Source organism: Aotus nancymaae, unplaced genomic scaffold (genome assembly GCF_030222135.1).
Source record: "Aotus nancymaae isolate 86718 unplaced genomic scaffold, 86718_ANA_hifiasm-v0.15.2.pri h1tg000022l_1, whole genome shotgun sequence".
NCBI lineage: Eukaryota > Metazoa > Chordata > Mammalia > Primates > Aotidae > Aotus > Aotus nancymaae.
Genome location: NW_026988435.1, coordinates 25,937,973 through 25,965,958, shown reverse-complemented (window position 1 = coordinate 25,965,958; position 27,986 = coordinate 25,937,973). Strand labels below are relative to the sequence as shown.

At 31.2% G+C, this 27,986-nt stretch overlaps 1 protein-coding gene across 2 annotated transcripts in view; it reads right to left on the bottom strand.

Annotated features, from left to right (window-relative positions):
* Positions 1-27,986, bottom strand: part of NCAM2 (neural cell adhesion molecule 2) — a 532,134-nt gene that overhangs the window by 43,230 nt on the left and 460,918 nt on the right. The window contains exons 13-16 of one of the 2 annotated variants that reach the window (XM_012475014.3): positions 27,270-27,389; positions 23,244-23,365; positions 14,567-14,747; positions 1,713-8,031 (exon numbers count right to left, since the gene is read on the bottom strand). In XM_012475014.3, coding sequence (XP_012330437.2) covers positions 7,925-8,031; positions 14,567-14,747; positions 23,244-23,365; positions 27,270-27,389 — 530 coding nt within the window. In that variant the 3' untranslated portion in view covers positions 1,713-7,924. Of the gene's footprint in view, positions 1-1,712; positions 8,032-14,566; positions 14,748-23,243; positions 23,366-27,269; positions 27,390-27,986 lie in introns of those variants that run through there. The other variant, XM_012475013.3, reaches the window with a different exon arrangement.

Sequence of the window (27,986 nt, the reverse complement as noted above, 5' to 3'; positions counted from 1 at the left end):
GAGATGAAAATGTCTCTTACTTTTAGTAGACAGTAAATAAAAATATCATCCTATATTAATAGAAAATTACCTATGTCTACCAACAATGCAAACAAGTTAATTTAATAGGGTGTTTTCAAAATAAGTTTAAAAAACAAGAGAGTGATTAAAATTTAACTTGATATTCATTTTAAACCGTAAACTTCGTGTGTGCTTATTTACCTTGGTCATGGGGAAGCACCTATATGTAAAAGTTTGAATGAGAAAGATAAAACTGACTAATAGAAACACTGTGATTAATGGAAGAAACTGTGGTTGGTACATACATGGCCTTTCCTCTGAAACATCGGGACTTTTGGTTGTTGTTCCCCACAGGCCAATCAAAAAAACAGCCAAGGAACTAGGTCTGAGACATCCGACCATACAACTTATAGGCCAGAAATTTACTTATACCAACTTTGATTTAGTGTAATATTACAAAGTTAGGAAGAAAACTGAGAGTCAAAGTTGCTTGACTATGTCAATGACTATTTGGTTTTTCTGATCCTCAGTTTGTTGATATAATAAAATAATAGAGATTGGTTACAATAGCTTCATATTTCCTCAAGTCTCCTTAGTTTCTTCACAGTGGCCCAAAATCATGGGACAGGAAAAAAATTAATAAAGTCATATATATATATACTATGACAGTAATCATAAAAATTCCTAAGAATTCTAGGATACTCTCCATTTGATATCATCTCAAATGGGGCTTCAGGAAGAAATAAGAATGAAAACAATAAAAAGAAACAGCTTAAATGTTCTGGTGTAATGCTTCAAACTACTATAACCATTGTATCATTTAAAAGAAGTATAAATATTACAATGTATATAACTTATAAATGTTGTATTAAAATTTTTATTTTGGAATATACACAAGCATTTAAATTTAAATGTTTTATTAAAGTGTACATTTTGGACTGGAATGTCATGGAATAAGAGAAATTAAGTATGCTCCAAAACAATCCAAATCCTGAAAATGAACATTTTCTCTTTTGAATTTTGGCATTATTTCACATTTGACTCTAAGAGAAAAATATGAGTTTTCTGTTTATATCTATGCCAAGAGTTATTTTACAGTATAAAAACTAATTAAATAATTTTTATATTACTTATATTGTTATTCCAAAATTTCAACTCTTATTATTTTTGTCTCATATCTTTGCAGTAGATAAGCATAAGATGTTAATCATTTTCTGAAACTTTATTCTTTTGGTACCCAAAAGAAAATAAATGACCATAGTGGATGAGCCAAGGAAATTGGAGAAAAATCACTTTGATTGTTTATGTCTGCTTTATGGACTTTTGCTAACAATGGAGACCACTTAACAATCTTTACATTACTAAAATTATTAACCATGCTCATGTATTTTATTGAAATATATTATTATTTTGGCCTCCCATTAGAGATTGATGTTTTTATGAAGACACTAGAACAAGTTTACAGTGGAAGTACTAATATTTGATATTGTTACAAAATTATTTTTACAACAAAACAATTATTATGAATCTGCTGATGATGTATGGGTTATCCAAAAATTGAATAACTTAATGAGTAAAAGTTTATTACCTGTTCCTAAGTAAATAAATGTTTGTATTAAATTTGATCAAGTTAGATATGACAACACTCAACAAGGACAAAAAAGGTTGTACCAGTAATAAAGAAAACACATGTAACAAAGCTTTTCCTCAGTTTTCTTTATTACAACAATGGAGACACAGAGGTACAGAAAATAAAATGACATTTAATATACTATGAAACACATGCATAGGGTTACACACAGTGCTGGGTATTATGTTGAGGGTTTTAAATAAGATGATACTGAGGACAATACACTTACAACATACTTTTTTTCAAGAAAATAAGTTATGATGAAAACAAATGTAATTAAAATGATCAGAAATACTTTAAAACAGAAGCGTTATACATAACATCAATGAAAATGTGAGAGAAAAATATTCTTGAAAGAGGTTTACAAATTGTGTACAGTATGTAAAACAGTAGTTTTAAATGCTTACTTTTAGGAAAAAATAAGATTAGCTAGAGTTATATTATAGCCCCTATTCAGTACATACAAAGAATAAAAAGAAACTCAATTTTATAAAATGGAGTTATATCTCATTATTATGCATTCTTTACAGTGCAACTATTTTTACTAACTAAAATAAAATGTTAAAGAATAAATTTAACTTACTCATAGATAGTTTTAAAACTTTCAATATATCTGAATTGAATACAACCAATATTAGATTAGTCCACACTTAAACTTTAATTTTACTTAAATGGAAGTATCCCTAAAAAGTAGATCAAATAATAGTCCACCAACAAAGGACATGAAATGCACTTAAGACCGTCTCAGATATACTAACAGAATTCTTAAACATACTTATTTTTTACATTTCTTGGATTTTTTTTTTCTGTTTTACAGAATATTAGCTAATACAAATGTTATGAACTATTCCAGGCTACTTGCAACATTTACTGACAGTTTAGGCTTGGAAATCAGTTAATAGCCAGGGAGGATGTTGAATTATTACAAGACATCTTTGTTGAGACCTTAATTTTAGAAAATAAAACTAAAGGTTTTGGAAAAACAACGCATGGATATTAAACTATCATCTTTGTCTAATTTTCAAGAAATAAAATTAGATTTAAATTGAGTGAATGCTTTCCTTAGATAAAAATTGAGATTATGCTTATATACCTATATAATCTTGACCAAGTTTTTAAATATAACACATAGAAGGAATACTACAACTTTGATTTAAAAGACAAACCATATTAATGTTAGAATAATATTTCAATTAAAATGGTAATTGGTAAGAGAACAAGTTAATAAGTGTTGAATTTTTTTCTTTAGCTAAGTCCCAAAATTTACTGTGGAAATACATTCTGAATATTATGTTTAATGATCAAGTATTAATAATTAAACAATACAATTTGACATTAATCTGGAAATGTTTTGTCACCAATTTCAACACAAATTTTAATCACTTTAAAGACAATTTGTAGAATATTTGTATATTCGCTCATTTGAAATATGCAGATTTTAGCTGTCTATCCAATGTATTAGATTTGCTGAAGCTTTTATGACATATTTCTATACCACTAATGTTAGGATTTTAAAATTTACAAACAATGACCAGAAACATAATAGAAAATATATATATTCTATTTATTCATGGCCAAAATTTAGAAAGAAAACATAAGAGAGAAAGAGAGAGAGAGTGGGAGAGAGAGAGAACAAAAGAGTGAAATGTAGAGAAAAGAGGAAGAGTCAGAGATAGAGAAAGAAAGAGGAAGAAAATTAAAAAGACAGAATTAGAAAGTAAGAAAAGGTGAAAGAAAATACATTTGAAAAAGTGAAAACATGAGGCTGGGTATAGCGGTTCATGCCTGTAATCCCAGCACTTTGGGAAGATGAGGCAGGAGGATAAATTGAGTTCAGAAGTTTGAGACCAGCCTGGGCAACATGGTGAAACCTCATCTCTAATAAAAATACAAAAATTAGCCAGGTATCGTGGCTGCACACCTGGAAAACCAGTAATCCAGCTACTAGGCAGGCTGAGGCATGAGAATTGATTGAATACGGGAGGCGGAGGTGCCAGTGAGCTGAGATCATTCCACAGAACTCCAGCTTCGGGGACAGAGCAAGACTCTGTCTCAAGAAAATAAATAAATAAAAATTAAAATAAAAAAGTGAAATGTAATTAAATAGGACTTATTAAAAGATCATTTAAAGGATGTTACATTATCTCTTACACAGATGAATCATAATAAAACACATAAATGTACTTATTTAAGTACAATCATTATTATAGTTTATCTTTATTCACTAAGGAAAATCATAATATAAAAGGGCCAAAAAATATATGTGATAATATTTAGTTTAAAGTAACAGAATTGATCATTTCAAGCTCTTAATGTTGCTCATATCATATTAATATCAAATTTAAACATTTAAAGAAAATTTTATATGACTAGGGATATTTCTTAATTAGTTACTATAAACTCAAAATATTATCATGCATAATACTAGCTACTATTCTTGAAAGCTAGACTCAAATATATTTTATTTTTGTATTGATAATATCAATATCCATCGTGATTTACTAAAATAATTTGTAATTTTGTTTTATTTTTTCATTGTCAATATGTATACCATATTAATATTTAAAATTATTTTTGTCTAAGAATATCTCTCAGATTCAAAAGTACATGGTTTAATTCTTTCTTGTATAATGTATTTCATTTAATGTGTCACTAATCATAAATTTAATTGTAGATGGTTGAAACTACTTTGGAATTTTTCTGGTTTTAGCTTTAATTTAATGAGTATTCTTACAGAAAATATATTAGAATTAAATTATAGTGGTTTTCCAATTGGCTCAAATTGTATATTATTGTAATATATGAAGGACGAAGCATACTTGTAACTTTATTAATTTAAAAGGAACTGGAATTTTAAAAAGTCAATTTTTTGCAAAAAAATTATTTGTCTTTATATGTATTTACTATATATTAGTAAAATTGCATATATACTAAACATCAATCTAATCCTTTCAATATATATGCATATTTAAAAGGTTTACATATTTTAATTTCAATCTTGTTCATTTACACCAGTAATGAAGGTATATATGTGCACTTGCATGCATAATGCTTCTGGAAATAATACAAGTATAGAGTTTATAAAATGAAACGTAGTACTAATGACCTATAGTATTAGGAAAGAAATGATCAAAAATGGCAACTTAGCTAAGATTTTTCCATGTAAGAATACATTTTATAGGATAGAATTTACTGCTGCCTCCTAGGCATACTCTGTTAGCATATCTGAAACATGGTACTTGTGGGCCTTATAGTGAACTGATTAGTAATTATAGTTTTGATTGGGGTAGAGGCCAGTAACATTGACTGTAAAATGGAGGAAAGAAGATGGACTAGAAGAGATTGGGAGGACAAAGAAGGAGATATCCAGATCTGTATTTTAAAAATTCTGATTTTCCACATGCAGATAATGGTAATCATGCATAATAAATCAATTTATCTTCATAATTGGTATAATATGGTCAAAACAAACTTTTGAAATGTTTTTACATTGAGCGATACAATACACACACCATTAGACATAGACATATATTTCTGATTATATATAATAAATAATCTTACACTCACCTTAACAGAAAAGTTCAAATTTATACATCTTCAGAGATAAAATTTTATGTAAAACTCCATTGTATGAAAAAAAAAATCACTGGATGATGCTAGGAAGATACTTAAAATAAGTTTAAATTTTTATGTATTGGTTACCAGTAATCACATTTACTTAGAGGTGCAGACAGATGCCACACTAGTAAGACCAAAAAAGCAACAAAATCATTTTTAAAATAAAAAAGTAAGCTGTTAGGTTTTTATGGCTGCATATAACAATAGTAAAGTTCAGATAATAAAAAAGATAACTCAGCAACACATATTATTAAGACTTTTTAAAATGCTAGGATTTAAAATGTCCAAGGTTTTATTTGTTAGACTACAATAGCTTTATTTTTTAGTTTTGTACTTTTCAATTTCTTATGGAAATAAGGCAAAGCGCAAAGCCTATTATTTTAATATCTCTGAGAATAGATTTTTTTTTTTTTTTTTTTTCTGAGACGGAGTTTTGCTCTTGTTACCCAGGCTGGAATGCAATGGCGCGATCTCAGCTCACCGCAACCTCCGCCTCCTGGGTTCAAGCAATTCTCCTGCCTCAGCCTCCCGAGTAGCTGGGATTATCTGAGAATAGTTTTAACAGAATTTATGCATATCTCAGAGTTGTAAAATAGGTGCTATCTAAGAGTAAACATTTGGCCAAATGACAGATTGCATATCAAGTTAAGGACTAAAAATTAGATCCATACTTAGATGTTTACAAATCTAACAAACAACTATTCAAATGTATATAACTCTGTTAACATAATTTTAATATTAAGTTCTTTTGGAAATGCCAAATTGGTTTGTCTTGTTTCAATGTATACCTCACTTTGAATGTTCTTTATATCACTTAGTGACCTTGAGTTATGATGTGTAAAACTTCAAAATAGATAAACTTTGCACTGACTTACTAAAGAAGTATTCCATGATCTCCAAAAAATATTTTGTCATTCCTAAGTCAAGATAATTTTTATATGAATTCTCATAGAAATGTCTCCAATTTATTGGAAAGATAAAGTAAGGTTATAATGAATGTGTAAAACAGTTTCTGAAAGTGTTACTAGCAATCTTTTTCTGTACGCTCTACAAATTAATAACATAAATTCTTCGGTCTCAAATATCAAGGAATTTAATATGCAATGATAATTAGTTATTTAATAAATGGAATATTGGCCACGGTGATTTGAAAACTTTCCCTATAAATTGATTATATTTTCATACTGTGTGAGTTGATACATTATTTATCTCAGCAGGGGAGAAAAGAGGAAAGCAGAAGTGTGCTTTATCCGTTGATGGGTTGCTTCTGAAGTCTACGGGTCTATTAGTAACTTACAAGAAAGGCTAGCAGTGGACAGCTAAGAGTTTGGAAAGATAAGTTAAAAGAATATCATGAAAGGAGGTCCTAGCCCTAGACCTCATATGAAAAGATTCTGTAGGTATCTCTTTAAAAAGAGACAGAAAAAATATTTCTGTTAAACAAAATAATTGCTTTTGATGAATAAATCACAAAGTCCAGAATCCAATCATTTGAGTTACCAAGTAAGTTATGGTCTCTTTTATGCATAGATGTAAATCTGGTTGTTTCCTATTGTCCTAAATAAGTAAGTAGTAAAAGTCACTTGTTAAGATGTGGTTGCAAGTGAAAAACGCAAACACTCTTTACTTGTTTTAAAATTACTTAAGTAAAAACTACGAAAGTGAAAATTGCATATTCACATAATGAAAATTTGCAAAAACCAAAAATACTTGTAACTTTTATATCAAAATTCCTTTGAAATTAGGAATCTAGTTCCAATCTCAATTTCTTCCCACCTCGAGCTCAACTTCTTGAAAGGAGTGACTAAAATACTTTATTCTCTCTCTCTAATGCTTGCAAAGATGCTGACTCTTAGATGTCCAGAAAAATGTAATAAATAGCTACTTATGTTAGAACAATAGGACTTGAGGTCAGCTCAAAACGTAATCTAAATCCTGTGAATTGTGTATAACTTTTTAGACATATTAAAATTTAATTTATTATTTATTCTGGGGAAATTGCAGAGATATTTTCACATAATGAAAAAAATTAATCAGTGTTCAAATTTTAAATAGGAAACTGTTTCACATTTATTCCTTAAGACATTTTAGTTCAACAAAGGGAAAATAAGAAGCACAATTGGGATACACATCTGGTAAAATATAATGCTTATGTCTTATGTAAGTGGTAAACACATTAAAATATTACAAATTTTCATAAAGTTGGAAACTTACACTTAAAAGTAAAAATAAAAAAACAATAGAAGTGATCAACAATTCTACATAATATAATTATGATTTTTACAAGTATGGCCATGGATATTTAATTATTTGCAAAATAATCAAGTGAAAAATTGGATGCAGCAAATGCTTAAGTTTCAAGTGCAACTGACATGATATTTAACAAGGTCAACTTTCGGAACTGATGGAAACTTTAGAATAAAGTATGTTATGCTGTGACCTGATAGCTGAAAATAACAATCCCAATTGCATTTCCTTCATTGATTTTCTGACAAATTATCCACTTAAAAGGTTGACAATTTGGAGAAGGGGACAAAGATTACTCTTTCATGGGTGAAGATACATGCATAATTAATTGGACCTTAGAAATATTTTATTATAATTTTAGATTAGCCTTGTTATTACTAATTTTTTAATTTTCACGGCGTAAAAGGAAATATATGATACAACATGACATTAAAACACGCAAGACAAACTTATGGCTATAATGAAAGAAAACCCAGCAGCATTCAGCTGCCGTGACTGGCTTCCATTTTCGCCTTTATTCGCTTCACAGCATTTATCTGCATGATGAAAATTGTTTTTGAAAATAGAATAAGAATGAAATAATTAAGAAAGTAAAGAGTGGAGTTACAAACGAGAAAATAAAGAGAGAAAAAACGTGACAGTAGGAAAGAAAAAAAGAGAAAATAATTAATGCACGATTTACACAGTCATTAACAATGCAAACCTACAAAAGATACTTTGATACAACGAAAGAATGGCTAAAATCTTGTATAAAACATTTCTTTATATTTGTCACATATTAAAAACAGACAAAGGTCAATACTGATGTTTATTTTGCATTACTCAGATATTAACTCTCTCATTGATCCCTTATATGTAAATATCTTTCATTTATAAATTGAAAATATAAATTACAAGGGAAAAGTCACTAGTCATTTCACTGTGCTACTGGTAAACTCACAGTGCTACTTTTAATATGAGCTCAATAAATCCTACAATGTTTAATGGTAATACTTTCTACTATAAATGTTTAGGGCATATTAAACAAGCTACCAACAAATATAAGTGAAAATTGTATATTCACATAATGAAAATTTACAATAAGCATAGAAGCTAGAACCAATTTACCATGGGGAAACTCTAGACATATGTCACTGAATCTCTTTTAAAAGAACTTTAGGAACCAAAGATTATGAAAATAACTTTTAGCATTACTTTTTCATTACATGCTAAACTAAAGAAATACTGTTGCAGGTATAGTATCAATATTTATGTTAGACTGAAAATTCCAGAGAGTTAAGATGAAATTTTCCCAGATAATTGGACTTCCATTTCACCATCGTGTTATAATTTTTCAACTTATATTCTAAAACAACCATAAATTTAATCCTAAAATAATGTTTTCATATTCGCCATGTGCTCAAATGTTGTTTTCTGCTCATGTTGAATTATCTAGAGATGAAGGATATATTAGTGTTGCTTGAAACTAGAGTGGAGGTCATCAAAATAATTTTACTGTAGAGTTAATTGGAAGTACAATTTAAAAGCCCGTGAACATAGAAAGTAACTAAAATATTTTAGCAATATATTTTTGTGGTGATTTATGTTATTTATTTTTTTTAGCTTGTTAAATCTAAACAACTATTTTGTATGCATTGTATGCACATGCATTACATGTTCCCAGAGGGCAGAATTATTTTATCATTGAATATAAAAAATGTGTGAACAGAATTATTGTCATCAAATTATATTGATGGTCAATGTTAATATTAGACATGTATTCAGGAAAAAAGAGATCAATCACTGAAAGATACTACGGTCTTTTTTGGTTAAATACAAATGTTATCAAATATGTGACAGCCCAAAAAAGTGGTGAAAATGATTTTCAAATTAAGTTTATTTCCAAGGATTTTTTTAAACATTAGATTATATCCAGTCCAGCAATTTAGTAGTATTTTTAGTGATTAAAATTATACAACAAATCAATAAATGCCATGCTATCAGCCTTGAAATCCATAGTTTCATAATCATTTTATATCAATCTGCTATAGTTTCCCAATATTCTTCTTACTTAAAAAATAAAATAAGGTGGAATTATGCTGCATGAATATTCCAAAAAGGAACATAATTGATTATGGAAACTCTATTTTTATATAAATCAAAACACATATCTTTCAAAATAAGCAGATCCTTAATAAGAATTTAAAAAATGAAAAATATTAATAATCACAAAATTATTTTAAAAATAATAATTATGAACTATGAAGAAATGTAATACCCATTAGGATACTTACAAGAAAAACTATTATCATCAATGTAATATTTTATATGAATGTTAGGGGAGTAGATTGATGAAAAAAGAAAATACAGTGCTTTAGTCCAACAAATAAATATGCTATAGAGTTAGCCTATTGTTTACAAAAAGTTAAATATACCTAATGCACATAAGTAATGGGTTTTTAAATTCAAAATTCCAGAAAATGTATCTGGAGAGTCTGCAATGCATGAAATACAAAAGTAAATTAAAACCACATTATACTTTAAAGTCTATATGTTCTCTAACTTAAATGAAAAGACTTAAGATTTGCCAGTTTATTACAGATAATTTATTTCTAATATGTTTGAATTTATATTTTATATTAAAATGAAAAACATGAAATGTTATAAAATTGTATAAAGTTTTGTTTCATATATTGCAAATATATCATCTTAACGCTATAATATTTGAAAGGTTCTCAAATTCCCTATGATCACAGCCTTTAAAATCTCACAAAAACGAGATCTAAATCAAACAATTCTTAGCTTATGGCACGTTTCTGATATGGCTTTCCATGAGGCATCAGCAATCAGTGGATTCAGTCACAGCAAATTAAACATGATTTATAATTTTTTTTTTTTTTTTTTTTTGAGATGGAGTTTCGCTCTTGTTACCCAGGCTGGAGTGCAGTGGCGCAATTTCAGCTCACTGCAACCTCTGCCTCCAGGTTCAAGCAATTCTCCTGTCTCAGTCTACCTGAGTAGCTGGGATTACAGGTGCCCACCAAGACACCTGGCTAAATTTTGTATTTTTAGTAGAGACAGGGTTTCACTATGTTGGCCAGGCTGGTCTCCAACTCCTGACCTCATGATCCATTTGCCTCAGCTTCCAAAAGTGCTGGGATTCAGGTGTGAGTCACTGCGCATGGCTGATTTTGTGACATTTTTACAAATAAAAAAAATTTCAATTCCTCCCTTTTTTGATAAGTTGTGTTGGCTTTGTATCACCTGCGCCATTTGGAGGGATGAATGCCATCTCTTATCTTCTCAGATGGCTTTGTCTATGTGTCTGTATGTGTGATTTCTTCATGACTATTTGATTTGTTTCACCTAGCATTTTTCAGCATAAAAGACCTTTGAACATTGGCTTTTACCCCCTCTACTCATCTTCATAGAAACACTTTCTGAAAGCATTAAATAAATATGAAGTCTAAACTCCCTAACCTCACATACAATTCTCTGCCCATTTGTACCTACTTTCTCTTCCAATCACTTCAGCAAAGCTGCATGTGATAGGGATACTTCACAACTATTCTTGTTCAGTTCCATTGACCTTTCAGCAACATTTGACACTTTACATCTATCCTTCTTGAAATATGACCCTCTTTTCATTTCTAAGATACTATGCTCATGTTTTCCAGTAAGTCTGTGGAGTCTTAGTCTCATGGTGGGGGGTGGAGTGGTCTGGTTTCTTCTTCCCATATAACATTATAGTTCCTTGGGGCTCAGTTTTTAACCCCATTCTATTCTTCAGTAATTCAAGAAATATTCTTCGGAAATCAATGCTGTGCCAGTCATCCTTCTATGTACTAGCAAACATCAAAGAGTACTACAGACATCAATCCCTCTTCAGAGATTTTAGGCATTGCTGAGATGGGTTTATCCTCATTCACTGTCAGTGTTGTTAACACTGACAGCATCATGGTGTATGTTTCCAAGCCATGGTTATCTTCTCATTTCTAGACCCACATATCTAACCAACAATTTAATACTTCAAATTTCACAAATACAAAATGGATCTGATGATTGATTCACATTCTTTTAAATCTTGCTTCTCCTACAAAATTCTTCACCTTCAGAAATGACATCTGCAATGCCCTAATTTGCCCAAGCAAGAAACCTAAAAATCACTATTGACTGAAATTCATCTATTGCAAAGGCAGGGTTAGTCTAAACTTATAATGTGTCTGGATACTTTTTGTTTTTTTATTTTTTCTACTGCTGTTCATTCATTAGTTGCTCTTACCCATATAAGCATAATCTGTTTATAATACCTATCTCTTCATACAATTTTTCTGCTTACAATTATCTATTTCTTTTAGAATATGTTTTACCATTATGTTTTTAGAAGCCCTTGAACTATCTGGTTTGCATTCCCTCTCTGACTTATTTTCAGTCACACTCTTCCAGGTTCTCTTCCAGCCATGCCTTTTCCAGTTCCTAGAGCAGATCATGCTCTTTCTTGTCTCAGGGATCCCTTCCATGTAACACATTTTCCTTGGAAAGTTCATTCCTGCACGTTTCCTTTGGAAAATCACTTTCTAAGAAAAATCTCTCTTAGTCGCAGTTATTCCTTAGTTATCCTAACTCACGTTGAATATCTGTTTTCCCTACTAGATTGTGAAGATTTTGGGGGACCGGGGTCATTTCTGTACTTTTCACAGATAAATTCTTTGTACTCATTCTAGTATTTGTCATAAAAAAGTACTCCAATAAATAATTATGGAATTAATAAATGAATATATCTTAACATTGCAGAGCCAGAGGAAACTCACTTTAGAGATGAGGAAACAGTTATTTTGACAAGTTATGTGACAGGAATGAATCTGGGAATACAAACCAGAATTCTCTCCACTTTCTTTCCAGGTCTTGCCAATAAGCTCTCAGGACACAAGTTTCTCAAATTGAAATATGTGCATGTGTGTGTGTGTGTGTGTGTGTGTGTGTGTATATGAAATGAAAAAAAGTGTATATTTGAAATGAAATATATATATTCACATATATAAATGAAATATATATATTATATATATAATAAATAATAAATACATATGCATTTCATTTATATATGTGATTCATTTACTCTCTCTCTATATATATAAAGAGAGAGAGAGAGAGTAAATGAATCACTGCATGTCTTGGTTACCTTGGTGCCTTCACATCTGTTTTTATGACCTTTTAATTTTTCAACCTTTGTCTATATGTGTTGTTTGTTTTTAGCATCAACGATTTCTTATAAAGATAGCAGAGTTATTGGGAGTACAACTTTGTAAAATCTATTTTTCCCATTTTATGTTTTATCTATGTATTAAAGTTTTTCTGTTCTACTTCATATATTATATTTGATCATATATTACATTAAATGAATTAAGTTAAAATAATTCATTATTTTTCCAAATATATACACTAAGTTAAAAATTTGGGAGATTGTAGTATACTGTTGCAATATTAATTGTAGTATACTGTTGCAATATTACTTTGGAGGAGGCTCTGGCTCAGTATGGGAATATGTACAGCATGTTTCTGATATTTTCATGTAATATAATTACTACATACATATACATTCCAACTTCAGAAGTACTTTCTGTTGTTTCAAACATAGAGGGGTAAAGTACACTCAGTCATTCTTATTTAGGTGTGTTATCTTGTAAGGGCATCAGATTTGTCATACAACTAGAAGTATCTGTAACCTCAAGGCATATCATTAAACCTCTTAAAACCATATTTGTAAAATGAGAATACTTCATTATCCAGGTCAGACTTAGTAAAAAAAAAAAAAGAGATAACTAATGAAGAAGTGCTTTAAAAATACTAAAGAAGGTCACTAAAATATAAGATATCCATGTTATTTCCAAAGGCCTTTTACTTTGTAATATTAAATTATAATTTGGTAGAACCTATTAATATTAGCAATACAAAGCACTAATATCAATTACTTATAAAACATAACCAATAGTAATTACTTTTTAATTGAAAGATTAATCATATAAAACTGATTTCAATTACTAAACAACTGATGTATGATATAACAAAATCATAATATATGAAATTAACATCAATTTGAATTACAAGAGGGTTAAATAACATGACTGAACTAGCTAGTTTTATTGCTTTTTCAGTTTCAAAAATATTATATATCAATACTATACTCTAACATAGTGAGACAAATAAATTTTGGTTTCCTGGATTAATATGCTGCTCTTTTCTCAATATATGTACATATAAAGAATATACTATATATACATAAATATCTGTACATGTCTGCATAAAATTAAAATATTAAAAGTAATAACTGAGGAAAACAAAATGTAGAAATATGACCAATGTGGCAACTCATTAATAGAGTTAAATATTATTTTGAGTCAGAATAAATTTTTGCATCTTTACCTCTAGAGCATTTATCTGAATAAAAGTTTGACATCCCCGTTGTGACCTTTGATATTATTACTAACAGACTAAGCTGGAACGATGTAAGCACTGTTACCTATCAACTGTAGAATCTACCAGTGTGTTGCAAAAGCTCATTTACAGTGTTCTTCCATTTTATCAGCCTCCTTAAAACTCTAGGTATACGTCTTTACGGAATTATATTTGTGGTTGTTTCTGCCTTTCTTTGTGACCAATTTTATGTTTCCAAAGTCAACTTGCTTGGTCAGTCATAGGTTGGCTCATCGTTACCTTCGTCCAAATCAAACAAGAACGGAGCATCAGTCTCCACATGACTGGCAAAGAAATTGTCTTCTTAGCAAAGCTTTTGTATGGTCTCAACAGACACTCTTCACATTGATTATCATCAGTCACTCTTACTCTCTATATTCTCCTGTTCATTCTCGCCCCACCACTCCAACTATTAACGGGGTCAAAACATATTTACAAATTAAGCAATACCCTATGGCAAGAGCGATGAGAAACTTTGTGTATGATATGTCGCAATCATAATTATAACATGGAATTTACATTTCAGTTTGTTTTCATTATTAATGAGAAAAATTCGTAAGAGTTGTTAAAAGATGGTATCATATTTATGTTGAGTCTAAGAAAGAATATAGTTTGGCTTACCTTTAATAATGTTGGGCTTTGGTGGCATGCTGAATTCATAAACTGTAGGTTCAGAATATCCCAATCTATTGGCAGCTGTAATCTGAACTTCATACCCCATGGTCCACTGGAGATGCTCCAAAATGATGTGGTCCTTATTTCCCTGCACTTTTTTCTCTAGCCATTGGTCTTCCTTATCTTTCTGTGAAACCAATAAAAATGCATTTTGTAAATATCCATACCCTCAAGTTGTACCTTTAAAAAATAATTTATATTGAAATTGGAACAATATATTTATACTGGAAATTGGAACAATTTTCATAGGCCCAGTAATACGTGAAGTTGCTATGCCAATGAAGTCAGCATTATTTCCAACATTTTTCTATATAAAATATAATGTGGTTTATATTAGACAAAAGTGGTTTTGTAATTAATCCTTTATTCAGTGGTTGATAATTCACCTCCATTAAGATTTTTTTTCACATATACCAGTTTGGTTTTTGGCCATTTGTTGATTATTAATCATTATGTGTACAGGAAAAATGAAACATAATATACAGAAAAAAATATAGTCATTAAAAGACTCACCAGGGACCATTGTTAGAGTTTGTTGGAGGGAAAAATGATCAAGTGTCTTGAAATAAAGTTTGGATATGAGTGATAGGTTTATATTATCACAGCCATCTTTTACTATTATGATGTTTCATAAGAAAATAACATACAAAGAAAATTACTGTTTTAAATAGATCATTAGCATAAGAAAATAAAATAATTCTATCCTATTCTCAAACATTCTACACTTAAATACTATCTCATTCTTTTTCCAAAGTAGAAATTATGACCATATGACATTTCAATTTTCCTTTATTTGAAAAAATTACCATTAGAACTACAGTTACTAATAAAATATAAATTGATATGATTTTATAAATTAAATTATCTAAACCAATGGGATTATTGGGCTTTGCCATACATTAACAATTTAAACACAGGGAACTTCCTTAACCTTTCTCTTTATAACAGAAGTGATGATAGCAGCTGCTGCTGTCAGCTTTATGAGAAAGCAATGAGGAAAACTGAGTAAGTTGTGTATTCCAGGGCCTTACAGTTCATAACCACACAAAAGATATAACAGCTATTTTAGGTTGTAAGTGTTTCCATAAAAACTGTATGGAAATGAAATATTTTCTCTGGAATCATGTATCTAATAATCTATCACTGCAACAGCAAATCTCACTTTCCCAGGGTGTAACTATAAATAAACTACAGCCTGTCTATAACAACAGATGTAGACATGTCTTTTAACCTCATAGCTCAGCCGTATATTACTCTATGTTGAGCCAAAATTTTACACTGCTTCTTTGACTGTAAAAAATAAGAAGTTTTCTCTATTTTTGGTGGCAATTAAGTATTTGTTCTCTAAAATAAAATTGTAAAAGTTAAATTCATGATTGCGTTAAATTGACAGTACTCAAACATGGAGGGAGTGTCCTTCGGAAGGAGGCAAGAAGATATGATTTTGATACCATACTATTATTCCCTTTTTCTAGTTATTTTTTTTTTTTTTGGTGACATAGAACTTTTATTACAAAGGAAATGAACTTTTTGGTGATGTAGAACTTCCATTACGAAGAAACAGATAAGGTTGGCCTGTTCTGCTATTTCATGAAAAACTGAAGATACTAGAACCTCTAATGAAGGAAGCCCTGGCTTTAAGTGAATAAGCACTAAAAGTTATCAATATAAACAAGACACACTTGCCTTGATTTTTGAAACTTATGAGTATCTGTTTTTTATAAAATGGCTGTAACCAGTACTACTTAAGGTCCTATGAAGTATACGAGCCATGGAAAAACTGAAAAGAGAGGTTGTAACTTTTCTAAGTTAATAAATGAACAGTAAGTTTAAGAAACAAATGTAGTTGCAATTTTAAAATGTTTAGGGCAGCTGTGCTAAAAAGCCACAGCTAGCCAGGCTTGGTGGCTCACGTTTGTAATTCCAGCACTCTGGGAGGCTGAGGCAGGCAATCATGAGGTCAGGAGATCGAGACCATCCTAGTTAACATGGTGAAACTCTAGCTCTACTAAAAATACAAAAGAATAGCTGGGCATGGTGGCATGCACCTGTGTCCCAGCTACTCGGGAGGCTGAGTCAGGAGCACTGCTTGAACCCAGGAGGCGGAGGTTGCAGTGAACCCAGATCACATCACTGCACTCCAGTCTGAGTAACAGAGCCAGACTCCATCTCAAAAAAAAAAAAAAAAAGCCCCAGCTATCACAACACCCTCTGTCTTCACGCACTCATTCATCAATTATTTATTCAGTTAATTGGTTAGTGAGGATTTTCTACAGGCATAAACATAATAGTGAACAAGACATGTGCAATATCCTTATTTGGAGTCTACAAACCAGCACAGAAGAAAGACATGAGGTCTTTGAAAAATGAGAAAGTGCAATGGACGCATATAATTCCTAATAAAGTCCAGGGCTAGGCAGGTCACCAGTGGGGAGGTGAGATCACCCTTACTGGAAATAATACACTTGAGCACCATTTTTCTTTTCATTTGTCCTAACTGAGTTTATGACAAGAAAGTGTCAGATTTTTACAGAGCTTTAAATCCAAGAATATACACAATGATTTTAAGCCTCAGATGCATAACCACTGGGAGATGTAAAAGTGAACACTATAGTTGTTTTAAATAAATTTTTTAAAATTGTGTATATATACATATATAGATACATATATAACAAAAATGCTTTAAAAAGTCAACCCAAAAGTAATGAATATGAACCTATATACATATAGCATGTATTTTTATAAGTTATAAATTGTGTATATACACACACATATGGGAATGAAGGGGTGTATGGCATGGACACTGAAGGGTGATATGAAGACAACTGCTCCGTGAGGCAGCAGAGAGCTGCGTGTCCCTGTGGCCTCGCCATTATCCCTGTTATTCAGTACTTTCTATGTAACTATGAAGTGGTTGATGTGAGTAAATATTTTTGTGGAAATACTTGAAATTCAGTTTTGCTTTGTATCTGAGTGAAGAGTGGGGTAAAAGAGCCAGAAAATAAGAGATCTGAGATCTGAATTACCCCAGCCAAAACTGTATTCTTTAGAGGGATAGATAGGTGTCATGTCCTTCAGGTAATCCTTCAAAAACATCATTTTTGGAAATTAGGCATTTAAGGTGAAACTTCTGTACAAACACAAGACAGTCTCTTGCGAATTAGCAATCATTTAACTTTTAATTGTTGAAGTCCTTAATATGATAAATTAAAGGCCCTCCATCATTTTAAGTATTTGAGCTGATAGTATAAGGAAGCACAGGGAGTTCTAATATTTTCCCAATATAAATCAGTTTCATTTTCCTTTCAACATTAGACAAGGAGGCATTTTAATCCTCTAATTGCTATTCCTAGGGAATAGGAAAAAAAAAATTAAAGTGGGTGTTACCAAATACTCCCCTGGCATCAAAATCTCAAGTATGCATCTGTAGAGTGTCTAATTTACAAAGTTTAAATGCCTAGGGAACAATTTAAGATAATCTAGTTGCAAAATGTTCCCCTAGATATCTTAATGAGATAAGTTGAATAGGGCTATTATTAATAAGCCAATTAAATGTAGAAGGGTGGCTACTGAAAAAAAAAATGGTCATTTGCCTTTGGTATAGCTTCTCTTATGTAATCTTTTTTTCTATTTTTTATTTTCTGTCAGAAAATAGATAGAAGGGCCATATGGCAATTCAGGGCACTTCTTAATAGTGATTCTGAAGTCATACTCTCAGCATTTAGGGAAATACTGGCTACCATCCGTACAGGGAGGAGATTAGAGCTAAGGTGTAAGGGTCACTGTTTTCTTATTTTCAGGGGCTCCTTGATGCTTTTATTCATAACAAGAAACAGCTCACTGATTCTTTTTGAGGATCAAGAGATGTATCACCAACATCATTTTAAATATAAACTGAATAATTATAAAATGAGAGGACAATAGAGAAGGTGAGCTCATATAAGCAAGATGAAGTTTGGATTCTTCTGACTCCCATGTTGTATGATATAAGATTTTGTATGTATATAAAGCAGTTCCCGGTTCCTGGATTCCATATATATATATACACACACATGCACACAAATAAGCATATATTAATATATGTGTACGTATGTGTGTATGAGTGTGTATATATACACATAGAGAAACAGTTTACAGAATTCAAGAAGAGTTCACAAATAGGCAAATGAGAATGGGCAAGAGACCTGGCTTGAATAGCACGGCACTGTCAGATTAATGAGAGACCAGTGAATCCTTCATAGCTGTCCTGGGTAGAGTCATGAAAGTCTCCGTATCAGAGTATCCAAAAGACACAAACAGCTGCTCATCATTGTTAGCATGAACGCTGGGACAAAAAGTTGTCTTCTGAAAAGGATATTAATCTTAAATTTAAAACACAGAGTTGTATATGAAATTATATGTGTGTGTGTGTGTGTGTGTGTGTGTATACACACATTTGGAAGATCTATAGGTTCAAAGATTTTAGCAGAGTTCTAAATTTAAATCTCTTTTTTCCATGATCATGACTGATTCTATTTCTTTGTTCTACATGCTAATGCTTGGTAATTTTTTTTTTTAATTAGGCCCTATATAATCTGTTTTTAGTCTCCACCACCCACATAGTACTTAAGATAAAATAAATCTAATTTTTCCTATTCATTACCTTCTCTGTTCTCATATCTATAAACACTGGCAATGCATTTTTTTCTTGTGTTTCTCATTGATCATGTTAATTATTCTATTTATAATACTATCTATAATTGCATAAAATGAGCTAATTTATTTATCAGTTTATTGCTGTATTTGTTTCTTCAGACTACATATGGTCTATCTATAGAAAGAAGAATAAACTCACCCTCTTAACTCACAGCAAAGAAAAATTACCAAAAAGCTTGCTACTCTTTAATGTCCATAACTATTCATTGTTTAAAAATACTTCAAACTTAAACTATACTGACTTTAAATAAATTCCCAGGTATCCACACAAACATTATTAACTGGAAAATAAGTTTTCTTAACAACCAAATCTTGATTTTACTTATTTATTATTTTAATACCCTTTTCAAAATTACTTTTCTTTTTCTATGGCCATAGAGATAGTGAACAACCTCCTGGACTCCAAATTGCTTAAGAAGTTCAATTAAGAGTTGCAAACGCTAGTCCCTATAGTACCTCCTCACAATTGATTTTAAGCTACCAATTATTTTAGCCAAGAAAACGTATTTAATATGCCAACACTAAGTGATAAGTTATGATCCCATAGCTATCATCAAATTAGAAATAAAATTGTGAAAATCTCATGGAATCATGTAAAAATCTATTTACTAAATTACATGAAATTAGATTGACACTTACAAGTACAAAGTAGATGTAAAAATAACTTCACGATTTTTTCCAAACATTTCATGAGATTAATATGCTTGTCTTTATTTTCCAAACACACAGTTTAAACTTACTGATTTATTGTTAGAGACATTAATTTTCATGAAGAGTCCACAGAGATATTTAATTCTGCTTTTATTGCTCTAGTTCTCTTCTAATAAATTCTGTCTTCGTAATGGGTGAGTGAACAAAGCCATGTGCTGTATTACGAGTTGACATAGAATAATGGCGCTTCCTGGTTCCTAATCTACAGGAAGTTTTACACTCTCTATAATAGGATATAGCTATTCTTGTCCTTTCCCAGCGAAACCCTTGCTTAGATTCCATGTCTGCTAGAAATCAAGTCATATAAGGAATATATGGTCTGAATTACATTGTTCTCAGAACATATAGCCCTGTGCACAGTGGAGTTGGAAGAAGTGGCCAAAGAATAAATCAAGAAGTGAAAATCTTAGAGATGTTCCTTATTTTACAGATTCCTCTATTAACTTTTTCTTCTTTTTAAATTAAAAACACATTGAATATGTTTAAATCATTTTTCAAGTTGTTTACTTGCACTTTACTCCACTGCGGAATTCTTGTAGTTTGAGAAACTAATGGATGAAGTAGTTTGAATCATAGAAAGAGAGCAGATGATCAAGAACTTTTTTGAAGTAATTATTTCACTTTTTATTCAATCATGCTATCTCCAATTGTATCTTCAGAGTATTATGTTGACTAGATGGAGGAGGCAGAGAAGAGAAGAGACAACAACAAAACAGAGATATATAGAGAATGTTAATGTATGCAAGCAGAAGGCATACTACCAAGTGATATGATCAAGAGAAACTCTGCCAGGATGGTTTATCTGAAGGCATAGGGTCTGGGCAGTTGAGGTGAGATGAGACAGTGGTTGAGGGGTTGCTTTTCATCCAGTGCTGCTGCAAACCATACTTAGACTGTTACAGAGTACATTCTGATGTCTGTTCCCTCTCCCCACCAAGTCACTCAAATTCCCTAAGTTTCAGTTTGCCGGGAAAAAATATGAAACAATATCACTTTATATTGGATTAATTACAAAACACAGACTCTCCAAGATTGAGCAATGCCTATCTTGTAATACAAAGGATTAGAGTGTGTCATTACTTTTATAAAATTTGGCATAGGTGCTTAAATTTCTACTATTAAAACAATGTCCCCTGTTAAAATGATAGTAGCTCTAAGACAGATAACTTAGTAATTGATTAATTATCAGACAATTTTAGTTATGTATGAATTCATACAGTCAATCACTTCCACTGTGTTATGAAAAACAGATCCTCTTGTACTTCCGGAGTTAGAAAGGGTTGGAAATTAGAAATGAGGGGAAAGAGAAGGACATACTTTTATTGGAGTGGTAAGCACAGACATTGGGTAAATGGGAAGAAACTAGGCACTTTTACCATGAGGTGGGGAGGAGAAAGAGCAGGGTGAGAAAATGGAAGGTATAAGTTTACTGAAGACAGAACTTGCTCTTATTTAAACCTTAAGACTAAGCCGTATCAAGTACACCTTACCAACTATGTACAAAGGTAAAATTTATTGAGTGCCATTATATGAACTTGAGTCTTAAATCTTACTAATCTCATTATGCTTAAAATCTTGCTTATTTGTATCCATCTGCTTTTCAAACATAAATTTTCAAAAAAGATTAATTCTAATCCACACTTTAAAAAATGAAAATGAATTTGAAGTCAGATTTTTAAAATAATAATTTATGTTTTAAACTATGTGTGTGTGTATATATATATATGTACATATATATAAACATATGGCTGTCAAAAATGTCATTATCTCCATTTTGTAACTCTAATTTGCTCTAAATAGATGCAGTGTTACTCAAGGAATATTTTTGTTTTCATCAATGACTGAGACCACTACTGGCAATACAGTACAAATAAAATATACAAAAATAGTTTCACAGCTAGTCATTGCATTTTAGATCCACTGTGGAACTTTATTATGATTCCTTATAAGCTGTTACTATCACCCAGTACTTTGTACCATAAATTTTTCATCCTACAATTATGAGCAACAATCTGCATGGAGAGCCTGTTCTACCAGCCCAGCTCATGAATTCTGGCCAAGCCTATGTCCCTAGAAAAAATTATCTCTTTTCCACTGAGTTTACAAATGGGCAAATGAGAGTGGCCAAGAGATCTCACTTGAGTATGAAAACTGGGACAAAAAGTTGTCCTCTGAAAGGAATATTAATCTTAAATTTAAAAAAAGATAGATATCTAAAATTACTTATTAAACTATGCCAATCAAAATCAAATTTTCTTTTTTATTATCCCTCAGAGAGTAGATATTTGAATTTAGAAGCAGCAATATTATAATTTAGAAAATTGGGGATTTATTTAGAAAATTGGGGATTTGTGAAAAATATTGAAAATTAAACCACATACTACTAAGGAGTAATTATTTTAAACACTAACTGCTAAAATATAATTAATTTGGATAGAACTGATATGCATTCAGTCAACACAGCATAAAATTCATGTTGTATGAATCTTATAAAATCGTGTTTCTTTTTTAACATATTTTACAGTAGACACCAAAACTGCAACGTCCTTATGAAAAAAAATTTTGAAGAAATTATTTTCAGTGGCCTTTGAAATCATCTTTACTGAAGGCAAAAAGGCAGTATCCATAGTGCCAGTTTATCACTCTGCAGCTAGTGAACATTGCTTACCCCCAACCGCTGTCAAAAATCCCTGTGCAGCTTTTAGCTGTCCAAACTTCCTTACTAGCTAGTGCTAATTAAACTTGAAGAAAATGATTCCCTCTTTCTCAAGTTCACTGTGGCCATTCTTTGATAAATGTTCTGAATACATAAGTCTAAGTATTTGATTATTTTGAGGTGTGATTTTTCTAATAATCCTTCCTAACATATGATTGACAGGGGGGCTTAGCCTGAAGTTACTAATATCAAGTGGAATGAGAAACTTGTCAGCAAGACAAGGGAAATAATGTCTGATTTCTGAAATGTTTACTAGTCCCATTTCACACCTAAAAATCACAAGATGAAAACCATGAGAATATTTTGATGATCCATGCTTAGATTTTACAAAAAAAAAAACAAATGAAAAAAATCACAATGATGAATGTTATGAATGGAAGGAAAATTAGCATTATCACAAATACAAAATGTGCATTCTCTCCTGATCTGTATATAAATTCAATGCAACTCAATTTAATTTGAAAAGACCTAGTATGATATGATAATAAACAATGTACTTACACTTCTGTATTTCACAATGTATTCCAAAATAGGGGCCCCTCCATCGTCCTGTTTGGTGATGCTGAGTTTAAAGCTCTTCCCACTGCTTGGCTGTCCATGTATGGATGGAGGACTTGGTTCACCTAGATATGCAACACAACATTCCTTCAATGGCACACATTTCAGATACCTAGAAAAACTGTATTTTAATACAAAGAACAGTAATGTAATCAACATATATGGTATTATCCTGGATTTCCCATTTGATATTGCTCTTTTGTGATATAATTTCTGATCCTCATTTTCCCTATCCAAGAAGCAGCAACATTCATAAATCTAGAAGTGTCATGTTAAAACTGTAGCCTCAGGACCAAATATACTATTTTCACTGACATGCAAATGCTCTGAAAAAAGTGCAGCCTTGCACAAATGTAAAACTTTATTTCTCTTATTATCAATCATATAAAATCCTTTTTATTTTCTTAATGTAACTTTAGTTTGTAAATGTTTTGTAAGCATTTATTATATATAATATATAATAAATTTATTATTTATTATATATAATAAATATATATATATTTATTATATATATATATTCCACACAGATTGATATTAAAGCAGATGACTAACTGCAAGTCATTATCTTTATTGATAGTTTTCTGCTTTAATAAGCATTTTCTTTCCTAGATGCAAATTTGAATAAAGTTTGCAGTATCCAATTTTATAGACCTGTGTTTCAATATTTTATTTTCTTCTAGGTTCATTAGTATACTTGCCTTTTATATTATTCTTCAACATAGAGATAGCCATATAACAATGAATCTTATATTGTTTTGAATAGAACAGGGATATGCCAAAGTACAAGAATTTTGTATGTGAAGGGATACCACCACTGCCTGGTGATGCAGATGTGAGGGCCCTGCCATGTGTCACTGATGTGATGTGCTTGGGCATCCACTGACATGTGTCTGCTTCTGTTTCGCCCAATTCTCTATGGGTATGGATATAGACATGGATATGCATATGCATATAGATAATAATATGGTAAAACTAAGGATCTCTCCAGAAGCTTTAGTTTGCATCTTCCAAAAAAACTGTAAACGCTATAGACTCATAGTTTTTCTTTTCCAAGAAAAATAAAGGCAGTTGACTGAAAGGATTTCATATCTCTAAACCTGAAGAACCTGTTTTTCTTCTCAGCAGGTTATTTTCATTTCTTTTTTCCATATTTCTTTTCTTTATTTATTCTTTTTGTGAGACAGGGTCTCACTCTGTTGCCCAGGCTGGAGTTCTATGGTGTGATCTTGGCTCACTGCAGCCTTGAACTCCCCAGACTCAGGTGATCTTCCCACCTCAGCCTCTCAAGTAGCTGCAAGTGTATGCTACCACATCTAGCTGATTTTTTTAAAAATTTTTTGTACAGACAGGGTTTTACTATGTTGCCAGGCTGGTCTTGAACTTCTTAGTTCAAGTGACCTGCCTGCCTCAGCCTTCCAAAATGCTGGGATTACAGGTGTAAGACGTGTTTGGCTGGTTATCTTTATTTCTAATACGATGCTTACAACCTTAAATAAGTGAGTAGTTTGTTTCAGGAAAGTCAAGTCATTAAAGAAATATGACAACAGGGTGTGTTGGCATGTCAATAGGTAATAAAGTAGCCCCATATTGTACAGATATACAGACACAGTGGATAGAGAGTTTGTATAGTCATTATGCATTAAACTTAACTAAATTAGCATGCAGATATTATTACATGATCTATATGCAACAAAATATATCTTGGTGAGTAAGTTAAAAGTACTGTTTAAATCAATACAAGATTTTTCATAACTATTTAATAAGTGATTATGAGGTAATTAAAAAATTACGGAGTGAATGTTATAGCTTAGATGGTTTAGTATTATTTCTAACTGGAACTTAGAATATGCATGATATGAAGCATAAATTTATTAAGTAATGGTATTATGACTATATTATTTTGATATTAGCATTTTGAGACAATTATGAAGCAGAAATATATTTTCAGTAGCAAATAATTTACAAATATATTTAAAATGCTTATGCATATACTTAACCTTTATCATATATCAAATCTGTGATCTATTACAAGTGATACTTTGAAAAAGTAGCTAAGAACAAATGTAGATTCGATCAAAGAGAAATAAAACTACTGTTTTTCTAACCACAATTATAAAATAATGCTTATGTAAAAGTATCAACAACAATCAATAATTAATCATATATAGCTTTGGCATATTAATTACTTTGCATATAAGACCTTATTTGAACTTGGAAACAATCCTGAGAAGAAGCTAAAATGAATAGTTATTATATTAATCTCAAGTTACCTTCAAACTGCTTCGTGTAAGGTAAAGACTGGCAAGTCAAGGACAGTATACTAAGAGAATAGAAGTGTTATAATTTAAGGTCAGGTGCAGTGGCTCCTGCCTGTAATCCCAGCTACTGGAGAGGCCAAGGCAGGAGAATCACTTGAACCTAGGAGGCAGAAGTTGCAGTGAGGGGAGATCACACCACTGCACTTCAGCCTGGGAGACAGAGCAAGACTCTGTCTCAAAAAGGAGAAAAAAAAGTTTTATAATTTAAAAGGGAGAGAGAAAAAGAAAGAGTAAGAGAGTGTTGACTTATGGTTGAAACGCTTAGAGAGGTGTTTTATAAACTAGTGAAGGAAGTTTCGAGTGCCTAAATGTAGGAGGAAATGAAGTTAGAAGGGAGATCAAGAGTCATGGCCATGATTATGGGGCTCTGTAGGAATCAAAAACAGAGGAATTAACACAGAATGAACAGTTCTGGGGGAAAAGGATAACAACAAAAAAATCAGTAAACCACAGTTTCACCTTGCAAAGCAGTGAACTCTGCTGCAGTTGGTAAAGGAAATGTGAAAAACAGCAAGCAGGCAAAAGCTGGACTTGATGGAATCTGGGAAGAAGACGAGTGCTATGGTTGAGAATTTTAAGCCCAGAAGGGATAGATCTCCATTTGAATTTCCATAGTCACTCAAGAATAATTTAAGGGCAGGCGCGGGTACATAATACCTATATTCTGTATGTGTCTCAAGTAGAAGTACTCTAGATAGATTATTTCCATAGTATTTAATAGAATCACGGAATTTAATATGTAAATTGGCTTCTAATATGAGGTGATTGGAAACTGGGGTAGAGGAAGACTAGAATGAAGGTAGGATTATAAATCAAGACATACTTAGAGTCATCTTGGTGAAAAAATTACAGGGGGCTAACAAAGACACCAGCATTGGGCATGGAGAAAAGAAACTCATCTGACAGATTTTTTGACAACCAACGGAGAGTGACTGGTCACAAGCTAGAGTAAAATAATTTATTGCAGCCATTTTCCCTATCCTAACATATATACATAACAGGCAGTTTTATGCAGAGATTCATAACAACATTGGTTCAGTCATATTTATTAAGTTTTCTCACATTTTAAAGTAATTTATTCAACATAAAGGAAATGTTAGGTCTTCTAAAATTTAATCTTCACTTCATGTAAACTCAATTGACTTACAATCCCTCAAAACATGATAGTTACCAGAACAAGGCTACAATCGTTATTCATCTTCAGTCACTGCGGTAATGAATTAACCTAAAGATTCTTTTTTTGACAGAGCCACATAATTTGTGGAATAAGGTCAATAGTCATACCTCAACAAAAGAACAAAATATTGGACATGTTACATAGACATTTTCCTTTTCTCTCCCAGAATATAGTCTGAACACTACAATCCAATTAATTAGACTGTAAGTAAGAAGGACATTTTTGCAATGAGGACAATTTCCCAGGAACAATTTTTACTGTCTGTATTCTAGTGCACTTTTTTTGCCTTGCTTTAAAGCCAAGTTATTTTTATATTAATAAATCTGAGATGTCACTGTCTTCAGAAACCACTTCACCAAAGATATAATTCATGTCCCAAAAGTGTTGAAACATCTCCCTACATTTTAAAATCTATTAAATTTGCCAGTGAAGAGAATGGCGAAAGATAATAAAAAAATAGAGATGATTACTTACGAACTGGTAATGTTTGGAAAATTTCTATTTTACTGTAGTCTCCTTGCCCCTTTCCATTTACAGCTGCAACCCTGATTTCATAAGTTGTATTTGGTTCCAGGTTGCTCAAAATAACCATTGCTAGAAGAAAAAAGAAAAAAAATATATATATATACCTACATTTGATGCATTTTTATAAGAAAAACAAATCTGAGTGAATAATTCTGAGTGAATAATTCTATTACAATTCTGAGTGAATAATTTCACTGAAAGCTTTCTATGAAATACCTATAATATAGATAACTCGTTTAAGAAGAAAATGATTTTTGAATAGTTCTCTTCTTCACTTCTATTTCAGCTTTCCAACCTATGCACTTTCAAAGGAAATTACCCATTTCATTTGTGATAATTCACAATGTAGAAAGTTAATTCTTGTTAATGTCCAAAAAACAAGAATGATGTTAATATTGTTACAATACATATATTCTGTATGTGTCTCAAGTAGAAGTACTCTAGATAGGTTATTTCTACAGTATTTAATAGAAACATGGAATTTAATATGTAGATTGGCTTCCAATGTAAGGTGATTCAGTCATGTCAAACAAGTGTGACAAAGTTGAAACTACAACAAAAATAGTTTATTCTACAATTTCAAATCAAATAAAATTGTTTTAACTCTAGCTTGAAGCATTCTCCTAACTTGTATTTCACTCTGAGTTTCTTCTCATGTACATACTC